At 39.0% G+C, this 18,493-nt stretch overlaps 1 protein-coding gene across 1 annotated transcript; it reads left to right on the top strand.

Moving 5' to 3' along the window:
• The first annotated feature begins 17,210 nt into the window (after window positions 1–17,210).
• On the top strand, window positions 17,211–17,624 carry LOC117468419 (C-type lectin lectoxin-Phi1). Its single transcript, XM_034112506.1, has one exon. The coding sequence runs from the start codon at window positions 17,211–17,213 to the stop codon at window positions 17,622–17,624; it is 414 nt and encodes a 137-aa protein (XP_033968397.1).
• Window positions 17,625–18,493: the final 869 nt, after the last annotated feature.

Raw genomic sequence — 18,493 nt, 5'->3', positions numbered from 1 at the left:
TAGAGAACACACAGAGGCAGGAGGAAAGACGTAGGAAATAAGAAGAAGCCCAAATAAACATATAAGCAAAACACCAATATCGATATTTTTTTAAAGCAGGGATATTGACCATAGAAGAGATGTTAAATGTCCCATAAATTAGTGTAACCAGATAACACAGAGCAAAGAAAAACATCATCCATTTAGTGCTGATGCCTCCAATAAGTCCTCCGCCATCGATTTCACAGCCAGAGAGAATTTGTGTTCAATAGGCAAGTTATTCTACACAACCATTCACTGTGACCATCTAGGCTAAATCAATTAAAGTTGAAAAACAAATCTAATTTAATTTCACCCGAGCAACCCCCTCAGCAGGAGCTTGTGTCAGGGAAAGTTAAAGGTTTGAAAGAAAGGGAGGGAGGAAGGAAGCCACAGAGGGATAGGGAGGTAAAAAATATTGAAAAAATACAAGAAGGCAGAAGAGAAAAGTGGATAGAAAACAGCCCTGACGGTGGCCCACAGGTACAAACATGCTACAGAGGCCAATCACACTGACATTAGGAGAAACACGTTGCAGCTTCAAACAACTATAGAACACAGATTTGCCAAAACACAAGCAAATAAAAAAGCGTCTCCACCAACTTCATGAAACATAGTAGGGTTTACAAAAAGCGTTGCATAAACAAAATGCTGCAAATACAAACAAGTTGCTCCAAGAAGATCAAAACACAACGGATAACTCTAGTAACGCTTTTAGGTAATTTTACAACTTTTAGATCCCAATGATTTAAATAATAGCTATAGGGTAGCGAAGTCACGCCCATCTACTTCCGGTCCATGGGACCTTATTTCGGAAAAAAAATGTATTGAAGTCAATGGAGAGAGGAAACCTATCTTTTGATCCCGTTTGAATTGTGCCATGAATGTTTGTCAATCTTAAAAAATAATTTCCATGTCAAAAAAGTTTGTCGTAAAACTGTTGAAATATAAGATGAAAAATACGCAACTAGAAAGACTACAAATCCCAGAGTCGCGTAAGTGATGTCACAATTGTTTTCCTCCACTAAGAGATAGCTAAGACCAGCGCCATATAGATATAATCTATCTCTATGGCGCTGGCTAAGATAAGATAACTTTAACAAGATGCCTGTGTGCTTAGTACCAGGTTGTTATCATACCAGCAAAGGGTCTTTCTCGTTCTTTCGCTTCCCGTCTGATGAAAGGACCAGGAGTGGCTGGATCACGTTAGTTAGCATTACAGCCTTGTCATTTTTATTAGCCTTAACATGAAGTAACATTAAGTAACCCAAAATGTTAAACAGTAAGTGTAGTAGTCATAATTCGTGAACCCTTTGAAGAGTACTGTCACCGGTGTGATCATTCTATAATACACAATTTAAGCCCGCGGGAGAAATGCTAACGCTACATTAGCATCTGCGATCTTTTCTACTTCACGCGATCTGCACAAATGGTTGACATTACACATTAAAAAGACCAGGCAGTTCAGAGAGAACCAAAGGCAGGCAGGCAGCTTTGCATGACATTCTTCTGGACGTGTTTCATTGTGGTGATAGTGAGGGTAGCCAATCCTTTTGTTGACAAGACAGTAGTGACGGCCATCTTGGTGACGTGTGTTGTTCTGCGAGACCGGAGATGTAGTTCATTCAGCGTTTCACACAAACAAAAGTGTTACTTCACAGTTTTACGACACATTTTTATTTTTTTGACTTTCAAAATTATCTTTTAAATTGACAAACATCATATTTGTAATTCGTGACACAATTCAAACGGGATCGAAAGATAATCTTTCTCTCTCCATTGACTTCAATACATACTTTTTCCGAAATAAGGTCCCATGGAGCTCCACCGGAAGGGTAGGGACTTCGCCTCTCTATATAAGTGTTCAGACTGGATAGTTGTTTTAAGTAATCGCTGATCACAGATGTTTCTTTCCCAAGTCTTTGGGAACATTTATTTTTGGGCCAAATGACATCATGGACTGGCGACTACGGATGACGATGCTTTTTATGTTTCAATCTTTTTTCCTCAATTCCAATATTCTTCTCATGATATTCATTCGATTAATTAAACATTGGTTTGTTTCACCAATGCGTGAGTGGTAAGCCATGTTATCCAACTGTTGCCAAAGTAAATGTGTTGGTGTGCAAATCATACGGTTTCTCTTTTACTCGATAATTTCAGAGAAAATCCCAATCTCTGAACTGTGCTCACTGAGTTGCATACTTTGACTGAAAAAAGCTGATTGCATAATGAGCCGCTCCATTTGAAAATTAGAAATGTGCAAACTTACTTATTAAGGAATTAAGAGTTTTCCCAAATTGATCAGAGAAAAACTAGATCAGGAAAATAATGAAGAAAAACCACAGGCAAGTAGCAGGGGTAGGAGATATGTGAGTCTCTGGAGGAAACAGGAAACTAGAGAGAATATATTTGGTAATAATTACATAAAAAAATAGACAGAGTGAGAACCACAAAGAATGAAGACAGGCACTAAAAGAAAAGAACGGTTAAAGAAAGTAGACAAGCAAAGAAAAACACAAGAGAGCCAAGTAAAATAGAAGTATAATAAAAAAACGGAAATGAAATGAGAGAGAGGTACAGAGCAAATAAAGAAGTTTGAAAAGGATGACAAAGCTTGAGAAGGGTAAACGAGGAGTTACACAGCAAACTCCAGGTTGGACAGGAGCCATTTTAATTTGTCAGTCAGTGTACTCGTGATGAAAGTGATGGATGAAGCCCACATGAATAACTACAGCACAGAGAAACTCACACACACACACACACACACACACACACACACACACACACACACACACACACACGTAAATATCTGCAGTAAACACAGACACACTTTACAGTCGAGCAGCCATCCGAAGCTTTACAGCAGCTTCGGATGGGACATTGTGATATTCTTTAAACCCACTTCAGTTCAATTTAATGGAAAACTTGCTTAAACAATTGAAAACTTGCAAAACATTTTGGAAACATATTTTACAGTGACATTGGCCATTCTGCATAATGAGCACTTTGACTTATGTACTTATATTTTGACTTTTACTTAAAGGTGGGGTAGGTAAGTTTGAGAAACCGGCTCGAGATCGCTAGAATTTGAAAATACACAACCGGAGAAAATCTGCCACTTCCTTATAGAGCCCCTCCTCCAACACACACGAACGCGCACATGACCAATGAGGGCACGAGATAAGTTTGTGCCCCGATGGAAGGCTGACAGGCAGGTAGGCCATCCAATCTAGATTGGTTGTACTTTTTACAGTATTACGGCTTCTACAGATGACATTTTTTTATGGATTTTTTGTCAAAGCACTTCAGATATTCATTGCTATCGGGATGTTAAGAGCATTCCATGGAATATAACAAAAAGTGTATCTCGAGCCGGTTTCTGAAACTTACCTACCCCACCTTTAAGTAACGTTTTGAGTTCACTTTTAAATGTAATGGAGTATTTTTATACACTAGGGCAGGGGTGTCAAACTCAATTTCATCACGGGCCACATTCACATTATGGTTGGGCCGGTTGTAACTTTGAGACTATATAAAAATACATATATCAATATTTAATATAAAACAATGTATTATATGACATCATTGCCTCTGCATTGGATTATTATCGGATAGGGTTATAACTTCATAATTAACTAGTTCTGAAAGCAGAAGTCTAGGGCAAATAATTGCAAGTCTCTTCAGTGAGAATGTCACAAAATGATTTAAAAAGAAAAGCCAAATAGTCGAAAAAAAAGTTCAACAAAAAAGAAGTGACATTTTGAGAAAAATAAGTGACAAAAAAAATTTCAAATTCTGAGAAAATGGGAAATTCTAAGAAAGAAGGCATATTTTGAAGAAAAAAAGTCAAATTCTGAGAAAAAAAAATCAAATTAAGAGATGCATTGTGGGACATGTAGTTTATGGGCAACGTGCTTCTGTAAATCGCCATGTAACCGTATAACAAACATGATATTCTTTGCAAGCTCTTGTGGGGCCACATAAAATGAAGTCGCGGGCCGGATTTGGCCCCCGGGCCTTGAGTTTGACACCCCTGCACTAGGGTATACACATTTTAAACAATCTTAGCACATTTTGCCACTGGCTATAATATCACCACTCTAAAAGCGAATTAGCAACATCTTTTTTATCTTATTATTGTGTTAACAATAAGGCCACAAACATTCAACTAAAGCTAGATTCAAAACATTTAGTGAAATGCTCAAATTCAGCAAATACTTTGGACGAAAGAAACAACAACATTCAGTCCCAGAAAGGCACAATTATATATAATAACATAAAAACATCACTTATCTATAACAATTAGCCTCAGCTTTTCCAGGACACCCATAAGGAACTGATGGCATGAACATTCATCATAACTGTATCCTTCAGCTATCGCTCATTTAAATTAGAAGCCTTTCTGTCACTCATCTGTAGAATATGAGCGAGTCTTTTCACCAACATCTGTCCTTGTGATACATATTACGGGGTAAGTGTTGCTGTGCATTAGTCATACAGGAAGTACTGTGTACTGCTTTAACAGCGTGAGTCATTGACTGAATAAAGGGCAGTGAGCTTGTTTTATGTGTCGGATGGAAATTGCTTAAAGTTTAAAAAAGGAGAAATAACAGCTTGCTGAGTTTTCTGTGGCTCGTTGAGAAAAAGATTTGGTTCACGTAGGTCTTGAAATGGTGAAGGCTCCATAAAACATAACAATGCTGGAATAAAATGCCTTAAAATGAGTCATAACTTTCCGAGTGACTCTTGATGTGTTCATGTATAAGCAGTAAGTAGAAGGCTGAACATAATGTGCAGATAAGGGGGGTACTGATCCAAGTGTGGACAATACCACAGGTGTGATTCACACTTGGTACGCTCGGTCCATAACCCCAACACTTTTTGAAACAGCTGGTTTTGTCTCACTTTTTGTAAGTATACTGTGGTTAAAATGTTCTACTAAATATCTTGCACCAAGAAATGTTAACTAAATATTTAGAACACTTCCAGCACAATCCAAAAAGTTACATAAGCTCAAAAAGAAAACAAGAAACATCATAGCCTTCTGAATATGCTTTAACGACACAAACTAAAATCATATGTGGCACTGATTGCCTTATAAAAAAAGCTTTTAAAGATATTCAAAAAACAATTGAGTTAACTGATGCCTGTTGTTTTTCTCCATAGTAAACCGCTGCTCCTCAATACAGGAAATAAGCTTTTCTTCTTCTTTTCCTCCGCCAAATCTTTCCTTTCTCACATCCAATGTTTTACACTTGACCCTCCACATCTCACGCCCTCTCCATGGTCACACTGCCTCCCACTTGTGCTGCTCGATATCTTCCTTCTGACGTCTTTACCCCGTCATTCTTGGTATCTGCCGTTCTGTTACTTTCTTCATCCCTCTTAATCAATCCTCGCCCAGGTTGACTTCTCACACTTGTTAGCTTTTCACCCGTAAAGAAACCTCGCTGACACCTAAAGGGCCCTTCCATTACTGTCAGAATAAGCCACAACGACCCTGTATAAGAATCAAACTTTGACTGTATTGTAATTATTAAAACAATTGCACCTGCTAGAAGGCTTGGGCATATTTGAACCCGTGCAAATTGGACATACACACATTTATAAAGAATGTTAATAATGGAGTCCTATTTATTTCTGTCGAATTACCTTTCGCATTGCTTAAAAGTGCAGCTTAGGAACAGTTGAATACCATAGCATGAAGAAAGGATAGAGTGTGTGAAAAGCTATATAAAAAATGAAGACCAACCAATCATTTTTCTTGATATCATGTCATTTTAGCGTGAAGCATGAATAAGCTGCAAGCCATCTCCCCCCTCCTCCTTCTCCTCCTCCGCCTCACTGCTTTGTTCCTCTCCTCTGCTGCTCGGTTAAAGCACACTGTTTCCATAGTGACGGAGTAACTGCATGACAAGTTTTGGAGAAAGAAGTGTGAGAAACGAAAGAAAGAAAAAACGGGGCAGTCAAAAACGGGGCAGTCAAAAACATCGCGTACTTAAAGGTGGGGTAATTTGGGAGAAGAAGTGCGCTAGAATTTGAAAATACACAACCGGAAGAAATCTGCCACTTCCTCACAGAGCCCCGCCTCCAACACACACGAACGCGCACATGACCAATGAGGGCACGAGATAAGTCTGTGCACAGATGGAAGGCTAACAGGCAGGTAGGCCATCCAATTACTTTAGCCGGGCAGATGATTGGTCGTGCTTTTTACAGCTTCCACAGATGATATTTCTTTATGGATTTTTTGTCAAAGCACTTCAGATATTCATTGCTATCGGGATGTTAAGAGCATTCCATGGAATATAACAACAAGTGTATCTCGAGCCGGTTTCTCAAACTTACCTCACCTTTAAGCGAGTTTCGGAAAAATGACTTACGGTTTTGGCAGGTGACACAGCAACTGGAAAGCTACTATTTCCTAAAGTTCACTTTTTACGGCTTAGTTTGGCCTGGATGGTGCAAGTGAATTTGAATAATAGGTTTCCTCAGCATAGTAGAATGTCAGTGATTTGGGGCATTGGTGCTAACCGGACGCACACAGAATGGTTCGGCACCCGGAAACATCGAAAAAACTGACTTTGTCTTAAATAGTTTGTGTGACATTTTCGAATAAAATAATATTGTCTCGTCGTGGCGGTGCAAGACTAAAAGTCAGGGGATCCCAAAGGTCATTGACATGCATTCTCCATGAATGCCTGTGCAGCACTTTACGATAGTTCATCCAAAAGCTTTCAAGATATCAGTCTGCAACAACAGCAATGGAAGACAACAACAAAAACCATGATGGAAAAGCTCTTGTTGCTCTTAACTTTAGCTTATGAATGTAATACCTACCAAGACACATGTTTGCTGAATCACTTGTGAATTTAGAATTTGAGGGATCCCTCTTTAATGGTCGCACATGCAGAGCACACAGAGTGACATGTGTTCTCTGCATTCAACCCATCCTTTAAGCCTCACAGTGGGCTAATTGTTAAACCCCTGTTTGGGGTTAGGGTTGTGGGCTAGGGTTTGAGTTAACGTCTAGAACAGGGGTGTCAAACTCAAGGCCCGGGGGCCAATTCCGGCCCGCGACTTCATTTTATGTGGCCCCACAAGAGCTTGCAAAGAATATCATGTTTGTTATATGGTTACATGGCGATTTACAGAAGCACGTTGCCCATAAACTACATGTCCCACAATGCATCTCTTAATTTGATTTTTTTTTCTCAGAAGTTGACTTTTTTTCTTCAAAATATGCCTTCTTTCTTAGAATTTCCCATTTTCTCAGAATTTGAAAAATGTGTTGTCACTTATTTTTCTCAAAATGTCACTTCTTTTTTGTTGAACTTTTTGTTCCAGTATGTGGCTTTTCTTTTAAATCATTTTGTGACATTCTCACTGAAGAACCTTGCAATTATTTGCCATAGACTTCTGCTTTCAGACCTAGTTAATTATGAAGTTATTACCCTATCCGATAATAATCCAATGCAGAGGCAATGATGTTATATAATACATTGTTTTATATATATTAAATATTGATATATGTATTTTTATATAGTCTCAAAGTTACAACGGGCCCTTTGAGTGCAACCATAATGTGAATGTGGCCCGTGATGAAATTGAGTTTGACACCCCTGCTCTAGAAGGAGTAAAAAAGGCATTTCATATCCACTTTGAAATCTATCCACAGGCCTGGTTAAAAGTCTTACAGCTCTTATGGGTAAAATGGCTTTAGGGCTAGTGTGGGAGTGGGCTTGGTGATGACATACATGACACTGTATATCACTGTAAAGCACTTTATTTATGTTCTTGTATTTAATTAACCTGTGTGTATTCGATGTATTCATGTGCAATGCGAATTTGAGTGTTATAGGTACATTTAAATGCTAAAATTAGTGAAGCTTACACAGGCACGGGGGGGGGGGGGGGGCAGCTCGGGGGGTCCATCAGGTGAAGCGAGAAAAAGAGGAAGGGATTGCTGATTGGACGAGGAGAGTGTGTGCAGCCTCGGGATGTAAATAACGTGTGCTCATGTGTGTTGGAGAACCGAAGGAAAGAGAGTTTTTTTTAATGCACGTCTGGAAATCCATTTGGTGTCCATGTGTGCAGCATTACGGTTAACCCAGTTGAGATGTCCCTTTATCTACAAACTGTCCCCAATGTTGCATGAGTGCCCAGAGTCACGGTGGAACACAAAGAGGTCTGCAGCTTGTTTAACCTCACTTCAAACAAAACATCTCCAATGGATGCACATGGATCCTCACGAAGACAGCATGCACCCTGCTGCGCTGCTTTCCCGATCCAGCATGCTTCAAGCAATGGTGCAGTTCCTGTTTTGGGAATACGTCCCGCCTGAGCTCCATCTCTGCAGGCTGAAACTGCACTTCTACAGATTCCACCATACATACACATACGGAAAAGTTGCCAAAGTTCGGAAGTGAACTGCTGATTCAGTCGAACATGTAAAAAAAGTATCATTGAGATGCCCGCAGGTGTTTCATGCAGATGATTTTTAGTTTATGGTGGGGAAGGATTTAGAGATCGACCTCTGAAGCACTGGGACTATTACTTTGGTAAAAGGTGGTTCCAATGAAACATATATTTTCTGTATGTTAATCTACCTCACACATTGAAGAAGTTGCTTATATCTCATCTTTGTGATTTGGGGGTTAACCTTTATTAAAATCTGAATATCACAATCATATAAAACAATATTAAACCATCACTGAGAATGCTGTCTTTGTACTGTACGCCAGGGGTGTCAAACTCAAGGCCCGGGGGTCAAAACCGGCCCGCAACTTCATTTTATGTGGCCCGCAAGAGCTTGCTAAGATTATAATACGTTTATTATACGGTTACATGCCGAACATGCAGAAGCGCGTTGCCCATACACTACATGTCCCACAATGCATCTCAAATATGAATTTTGTTCATAATTTGACTTTTTTCTTCCACATTTCACATTTTTTTACATTTTCTAATTTTTTACAGATCTTTTTTTAAATCATTTTGTGACATGCGCACTGAAGAGACTTGCAATTATTTGCCCTGGACTTCTGCTTTCAGATGTAGTTAATTATGAAGTTATCCAATAATAATCCAATTCAGAGGCAATAATGTAATATAATTAATGCTGTCAAAATTATATTGGGCGGTAATTAATTTTTTGAATTAATTGCGTTAAAATATTTAACGCATTTAACACATGTGCAGAATGGCCCGCCCCATACATCCCACCAGTGGCAGCGCCAGGGTATGGCTGGGTAGGCTACACCCATACCAAGAAATGGCTTAGCCCCACCATGAAAAATGATGTTAAAGTAAGCAAAATAAAGTCTGCCAACTCGCGGAGTAAATTGCACCGACAGCAGTTAGTCAGATTGATTTCAGTAGCCACTTGTCTGGAAATACCGAAGACCAGAAACGGTTTTGAAAACTTTTGTCACGTAGTGATCGTCTTCTCAATAGAACATCTTTGATAATGTCTTCTGGCCAATCAGAATCAAGATAACGGCGTGGTGTTGTTGCAGGAAGTCCCGACGGAGAATACTTTTGCTGTAGTACAGGGGTGCACATAACTGGTACGCAGGTTATGTGCGTAATCTGAAATGCGTACCGTCACTTGTGTCACAAAGCGCATTTGCGTACTGACGTACTTGTGAACCTTTTCCAGAAGGCGGTTAGATCACCGGACGGTACTCCGTGTGCACAGACAGGGCTGCTGTTAACGTCGGTCTGTACAACGGACTTGTGCCAAAACTACGCCAACCGGCTGCGGAGGGAGACTCCCCCCATCACTGGAGAACTGCGCTAAAACAGCTGATCACAACGTTCACACTCTGTGGTCACGAAGTACTCCTGTCAACTTTCCTGAAGTACTCCCCGTTGATAGAAATCAACACGTAATGAATTAAGACCCCACGGTTTGATGATTGATAGGTGTGTGGGCTGTCTTTCATTTTGACACACAGAAAAATGTTATAATAAACATAGATACTGAGGTTTCTCCCATTTTTCCCTTTAAACTGTGGGTTTTCTCCGGAAGTGTTTCCTTGTACGATGTGAGGGTCTAAGGACAGAGGGTCTGAGGACAGAGGGTCTAAGGACAGAGGGTGTCGTATTGTCATACTGATATTCTGTACACACTGTGAAGACCACTGAGACAAATGTAACATTTGTGATATTGGGCTATATAAATAAACATTGATTGATTGATTGATTGATTGATTGATTGATTGATTGATTGATTGATTGATATGTGAAATGGATATATCCGCTTTCTTTCATTTATCTTTCCATTCCCAACAATATACATAAAGAAATGGCATATTTTGGACATAGTTCGAATGGTGATTAATCATGATTAATTAATTTTTAAGCTGTGATTAATCTGATTAAAAATTGTAATCGTTTGACAGCCCTAAATATAATACATTATTTAATATATATTATATATTTATATATGTATATTTATATAGTTACAACCGGCCCTTTGAGTGCAACCATAATGCTAATGTGGCCCGCGATGAAATTGAGTTTGACACCCCTGTTGTATGCCGTGCCTTATCCCTCACACACAACTGTACTCAATACGTAGGGCTTTATCAAAGACACACGGTTCAGAGTGAGTTCCAATGACGTAAAACGTGAATGGATATGGCTTAAATCATAGTGTAGCCCTGCCTTTGGAAATGATGTACGGTGGATAATAGCTGACGTTGCACTTGTGTGATTTCAGGTAACATATGCCCCTTCCATCCTGACACTGCGTCAGAGCGCTCCAGCTGCAATGTGTGGAGGGAATATGTCTGTGGCTTGATGTATGGTACTGATGGCGGAGAGTAAACAAGCTCACAGAGGGGATTACAGACATATTCCATCATGCTCAGCTTTTCCAAGGGTTGCAGGCTATGTGTGTGTGTGTGTGTGTGTGTGTGTGTGTGTGTGTGTGTGTGTGTGTGTGTGTGTGTGTGTGTGTGTGTGTGTGTGTGTGTGTGTGTGTGTGTGTGTGTGTGTGTGTGTGTGTGTGTGTGTGTGTGTGTGTGTGTGTGTGTGTGTGTGTGTTGTTATCATGGTACAGTGCACAGAGGAGCAATTCGATACACAGACACACGAGACGGGAACATGGCTATAAAGTTAGTTTACCGATAATCATATGTTTGAAGTTTTAAGCTTCTTCTTGCCCCTGTTGAACATGACAGACTATTTGAGATTTTTGAACGTTCTTTGTTATAATTATTATTATTATTATTATTATTATTATTGTTGTTTGTTTTGTTTCTGACATGTTCAAGACATTGACTAATACAAACATAAATAAGAAAAGTCACATCAAAGTGTTTTGCGTCATTTTTGATGTGATTGTTATATTTTTGTTTGAAACTTAAAAAAAGAAAGTGAGAATTTCACTAGAGATCATCACATAACTTGATTAGGTCTGTTAGAAGCAATAATATTAAGTTGAATCTATTTGTATTTCAACTGAAAAGTATTGCTTTTATCTAACCTAATACAGTTATCTGAAATGTGTTGACATAGTACATTCAATTAAAGTTATCTTTCAGTTTTGTCAGTGTGGCATGCTTGTGTACTGCTTAAAAATGAGACATATATGACATGTTTGCAATATGTCTCTGTTCGTACCAGCTTGAGGATTGGTGTGTGTTAACAAATACATGTTTTTAATGACACCCGAATCACTAACCCTTTGTGAGCAGCCCAGATACCCACAATGCTGTTGTTGACTTAACTGGAGAGAGAAAGGCTTACAGTATTTGCAAGCATACAGTAATCTTATTTGAAATTCAGATCCGAGGCTGTGTAAACAAATGACACCAGCGAATGTGAGCTACAGTATGTAGGCGTCCATTTATATTAACTGAACAACATCTCTAAGAAGATTGGTTATGTTTTATATTGGCAAAAGTGTTTTAAGCTAAGCTGTACACTTTCATTTGTGTCATATTCAGCTATTTTCCAGGTATTGTTTTTGTACAAGGTTATGGATATGGATGTAGTTACATTTACTGAAATGTCTTTTGCACTAAAAAAACCACATTATATGCATGAGAGGTAGGAGGCTACTGGCCATTACAATGCTCCAATAATGCTTACAATATCAAACAAGCATTAAACTAAAACGATATGTTTTTCATTTATTTCGACTTAATTGTTTTACGTTGCAATGAGAACATTTATTGAAAGAAAATGCATGTGATTTATTTATTTCTCGAATCAGTCAACACTCATTTGAAAATATATATATTAACGCTTATTTCCTGACACTAGCTCAGTTTATTATCCTTTCTTTCTATTAATGCGGTTAAAGTATGTATTTAAAGCCACACACACACACACACACACACACACACACACACACACACACACACACACACACACACACACACACACACACACACACACACACACACACACACACACACACACACACACACGCACACACACACACACACACACACACACACACACACACACACACACACACACGCACACATACCATGTATACATCACTTCAGGGGACATTACATTGACTTACATGCATTTCCTGGAGACTTATCCTAACCTTAACCATATCCAACACATGCCTAACCCTAACCAAGTCTTCACCCTAAAATTAATGATCCCCCTCACGGGGACCTCCAATTTGTCCCCATAAGGGAGGCGAGTCCCCACACGTGACTATGTAAACAGATGTAGGTCCCCACAAGTATAGTAATACTAGTACACACACACACACACACACACACACACACACACACACACACACACACACACACACACACACACAAACCAGTACAGAAAGGTCCAAAGTCCATTATCAATCAACACATGTTGAATGAATTTGCATATCACCCCCTGATACACGGGGCTATTCATTGAGACATGCAGTACGTGCCTAGCAGCCTCACTCCAGGTGCCAGGATTTGAATACCTAACGAATACACCATGTTTTTTTGATGACATTTGACTAAAGCAACACCACAGCATAGTCTGATAGGCATACATAATTAGATGTTCTGAATGTGATGATCTTTCCAGTAAAAAGGCCATACATTAAATAACCAAAACTTGGCATGGGACCATACTAACAGTGTGTTGTTCATTTCATGGTTGTTGTTGTTGTTGTTGTTGTTGTTGTTGTTGTTGTTGTTGTTGTCATGAATTGAAAATAGTATTAAAAAACACAGACATTACCATGTTAGAATGAACAAGCTCACACAATGTTTCCATTTAATTCATTAGTTTATTTATTAGGTTTCATAGCTCATGGATACCCTATTTAAGACGATATGTATTACTTAAAGGATGGACACTAAAAAGGGATGTGTGTTCTGAAAGAACCTGACACATTGATTGTAATAAAATATGTTATGTCAACAGATTTCACATAACTGTATAGGTTAGTTGAAAGCAATAATATTACGTTTAAACACAAAAAATTAGTTTCAACATGTTGGATAAACTACCATCTTACATCTGCTCCCTGATCTTGCTGTTGGTACCTGTACATGTCGATAGGTATGTCAATTGTAATCCCTGTAACTTTGATGTACAATGTCCTTTTTGTTGTTTTATGTTTTGATGTCTTCATGTGGAACCTACTTGCAGCAGGCCTCCCTTGAAGAAGAGATCAATGATCTCAATGGGATTCACCTGCATCAATAAAGGTTTGAAATGAAATGAAACTTAATCACCAATGTTTTTGCCAAGATATGCGAAGATGTGCGATTTAAACTTTATATCAACCATTTCCCTTGCTAAGACATTTGTTGGCAACTCAAGTCTTGCTGAAACTTCTCAAAGTATAACACTCAAAACAACTGAACATATGCTCATTCAAAGCTAATGGGCACATTTTTGATGGCTGGAAGTCTTCTCATCAATGTCCAATGATTTCACAAAACCCCAGCACTGGATGCTTTAATAGAGCTACAGTTTGTAGTCTAATACGCATGGCTTTCTACTTTTTCTTTTTAACATGCTGGGATCCATCCCTCTCTCCAAAAACTGCATAGGTACAATTCATGTTAAACTTACATCCATCCATCTTCTCCGCTTATCCGTGGTCGGGTCTCGGGGTATCAGTTCCAGCAGAGAGCCCCAAACGTTCTTCCCCCTCATCAACCAGCTCTGACTGGGGGGTCCCAAGGCGCTCCCAGGCCAGCGAAGAGATATAATCCCTCCACCTGGTCCTAGGTCTACCCCTTGGTCTCTTCCCAGCTGGACGTGCCTGGAACACCTCCCTAGGGAGGCGCCCAGGTGGCATCCTAACTAGGTGCCCGAACCACCTCAACTGGCTCCTTTCAACGCGAAGGAGGAGCGGCTCAACTCCGAGTCCCTCCCGGATGACTGAACTTCTCACCTCATCCCTAAGGGAGACGCCAGCCACCCTGCGGAGAAAACCCATCTCGGCCGCTTGTATCCGTTAAACTCACAGTGGAAATAAAAAAATATGCCTTAATCCCCCAATTTATACAAACTCAGTTGACACTTGGCACTACTGAGTTACGGTGTGAATTATCTCTATAAAAAGTGGCAGTGGTATATATCGTATAGATCAATTGTCCTCAACACACAACAGCGCTACTTAGTCTTTGAAAGTGCAGTCAAACTAAGCTCATGTAGTTCGAGACCCATTGGGCCTAATTAACCTAAACATACATACACACATTATCAGAGGCCTGAGATGTCCAGAGAGTGAGTGAGGGTACCACCAAATGCCCTTTTATATACGAAGTGTTAACAAAGCCTGAGAGTAGTCTATGGGTATGACAGAGGACTATTTTTACGTTTGATTTACATTTGACGAGACATTTAGTTTTTACGAATTCGAGGTAGTGTTCCTTTCTTGTTCGGTCTGCTCCATCTTTACAAAAGTGTTTATTTTCTTCAATAATCTAACGGTATTTTATCTTTTTATCTATTTTCTAAGGACAGGCAGTACTCGCTATGACAAATATGCAAATGACATTTCCAGCGAATACAGTGTGTTTTTACTGGAACAGAGAAGCAGCTGCACTAATAAAATGAGATTACACCTGACTAAATGTAGGCTTATGAAAGCACTCCAAAAGGCGACAGTCAAATTCTTCCTCTAAATGAGTTGGATATGCTATAAGAGATCCATTCAGCCAGACTTCACCACCGTTAGTTAATCAATAATCTCTCGCCTTTCCTGATTTTACTATGTACTCATGTGAGGGGAAATAGCTGGTGCGTTCAGCTGGTTTACGTCCCTCATGCCAGATATACACCTGTGACTTCTCAACGTTTGCAACAACATACGGCACCAGACCTCAACAGGTAAGAGACTTCATAGATATGGACGACACACACTGTTAACAATGCGGGGTTCAACAGCTCTCACACACACGACGCATTAGATCTTTCCCTGTTCATCTCTGTGCTTAATACTCTTTGTTTATTCTTCGTATTCTTCAAAGTCTTCTCACCATTTGAACCTAACATCACCGTGGAGATGGCTCTGTTGGTTTTCCTGCTGTGTTCAGGTGAGGGTTCCTTTGGATATTTTGTGCACATAAGTTAATGCATGCCATTGTTAGATAAGGCCCTGCAAATAGATCTCAAAGATGATATATTTTCTAATTGGTTGTACTAAATATTTCTACATGCTGGCTCCATTATTCCTACTTTGATAACATGAGAAATGTATCATGCCTTCGTCAGAGGTTTACCTGGTAATCTGATTCAAGCGTTCTAAAGCTCAAAATATTGTTTTAATAAGGAGTTGATATTAAGTAAGTGAAGAAAAATGTATTTGTTTTTTTTTTTTTTTACAGGATTATTTCACTTAACATTGACTTCACACCAGCTACGAAGTTTTAATTTTCCTGAAACAAGATCTAACTGGAGTAACGGGTTGAAACAATGTTCTAAGAATAAAGAATCACCTGTAACTCTGTATGATGAAGAGGACGAAATCTTCGCAGACAAGTTTGGGGCATCTGGTTGCTGGCTTGGTCTGCGTAAGCTGCGAAACAAAACTTGGTCCAACGGTGACAATGTCAAGTTCAATAAATCATCTGTGAGTTTGACAGAAGGGGAGCAGATTTGTGAAGCTATTGACAACGACACATGGACAGGTTATAATTGTTCAGAGAGGAAACATTTCATGTGCTCCAAAGGTACGTTGCAGCATATTTGATTTGTCTGTGATGTTGATGCCTGTAACCAGTCAAGAGCCTCATTGACACAAACACAGCCACTTTAATCCCATTTCAAAAATCTCATTATGGACAGCAGGTAAACTACTGTGGGTAATGTCAGACTGAAGGATGGTGATTATCAAATAAGCATTACACTCAAAATGAATGTTATATACATATATTTACGCTTATTTCCTGTCAATTTATAAACATTTTAACCCTTTTCCGACTGCTGTGGATTTAGTTCATATTTAAAGCTAATCACACACACACACACACACACACACAGATGGTTTTTGGTATTTGCAGATGGTACCTACACCCTGATTGAAAAGGAGGAGGAGGACTGGTGTCATGCTCTGAAATACTGCAGAACGCACAACAGTGACTTGGTCAGCATCCATAGCGAAAGGGAAAACGAGTTAGTGCTTGAAAAGGGAAACAACAGAAGCTTCTGAATAGGACTCATGCACGATGCATGGGAGTGGGAGGACAACGGCTGCTCTTCATTCAGAAAGTGGAAAACAAGCCCTTCAGACGAAGAAGAAGAATGCACAGATTACACAGGTGCACATATGCATGAACAGGATTGTGATCAATGTAAAAAACCCTTTTGCTCCAAAGGTAGGTGATATATAAGCAAAGCAATTCCTAATATGATGTTACATTTAATAAAAGGATCAAGTTCATACAAACACACAATCTATTCATGTGGTGGGAAAATGTTTAGACGACACTATAAACACTGACGTTGCACTGGTAATAAAGTCAACTGAACTTCAGGTAGTGCTTTGTCAATATAGGAATGTATATTTTGATGTAAATTGCAGTCCAAAGTGAAAGATGCCTTCATTAGAGTAAAGACGTTATACATTTCAATTCCATAGTAAAAGTACAGATACTGAGGATATGTATTACAACACTGAATAGAAGCTATATGTGCATGTGAATAAACTTGTGTGTCTACCTGTACATCTTACTTCAGTGTTCTCCCTGGTTTCATCATCAGGTGACATGAGAATCAAAGTGATCAATGAGAGTTTGACATGGGAAGAAGCCTTTGAATACTGCGAGACCAAACACTCAGGCCTGCTGTGGATTGAGGACAAGGAAGATCAGGATGCTGTCGAACAATGGCTCGAACGCAGCGACGTGGTTGGTCCGTTCTGGATCGCCCTGAGGCAGAGTCGTGTCTTTGGGTTCTGGATCTGGAGAGACAGTACGGTGTCTTACAATAACTGGAAGAATGGATACGTGCCTGAGCCTCCTTCCTCACACATATGTGGTGTCATCAGCGACAGGACGGGCAACTTCACGTGGACGGATGAAAACTGTTTGTTTGAGCATCCTTTTCTTTGTGAGGAGGAGATTGTATACACGAATATGGGTTTGACGGCTGATCATGGACATAAAAATCACAATGAATGAACTGACTTTAATTAGATGTATAATGTCAATAGATTCCACATAACTGTATTATGTTGAAGGCAATAAAATAAAGTTTAAATAGGTTCAACTTGATATTATCGCTTTCAACTAACCGAATAGAGTTCTGTGAAATGTGTTGACATAAAACATTTAATCAAAGTCAACGTTTCTGTTTGTTCAGGGCAGCAACATTTCCCTTTAATACTCTGATTATGTATTTCTTGAATTCAGCTGTCTCTTAAATTTTAGTTTTTAACATAACATTGTAGTTTGATATGTGTGTAGTTAAAAGACATTGATGATGTGTTGTTAATGAGGCCTTGTTATCAACAGGAGTGGAAATAAATTCCTTATTTTGTTCATGTTTAGATGTTTGTGAAGTAACTCAGTGTAACTCAATCAATTGAATCAATTAATTTTGTATTTTTCTTTACAGTATGTGATGCTCCACTCCCTGACCCCTGACCCACAAGTAATAATTAAAAACATATGTATCTACATTAAATCAAGACAATGTGCTTTTAAGTCTTTGATTTCTTAGTGTAGTTTAATACATAACTGTATTAGGTTCGTTCAAAGCAATCATATTAAGTTTAAATACAAAAATAAAACATATTCAGTTCAACTTAGTATTGTTGCTTTTCAGCTAACCAGCTATAATTTAATTTAATTCAAGTTAACATTTATATAGAAATTTGTATTGATTGGGATAAACCCCTTGAGATGCACCATCTCGTTTTCAAGGGGGTCCCGACAATAGCAACAACTTACATACATACATAAACAAAAAGACAAAATGCAAAACATGACACACAAGACAAACCACACACAGTCTGTTAAGTAAAATGCAAGCAATGCACACAATCATT

This window comes from Pseudochaenichthys georgianus, chromosome 23, assembly GCF_902827115.2.
Source record: "Pseudochaenichthys georgianus chromosome 23, fPseGeo1.2, whole genome shotgun sequence".
Lineage (NCBI taxonomy): Eukaryota > Metazoa > Chordata > Actinopteri > Perciformes > Channichthyidae > Pseudochaenichthys > Pseudochaenichthys georgianus.
Note: the sequence above shows the minus strand (reverse complement) of the source record. Positions and strands in the feature narration are given on the sequence as shown.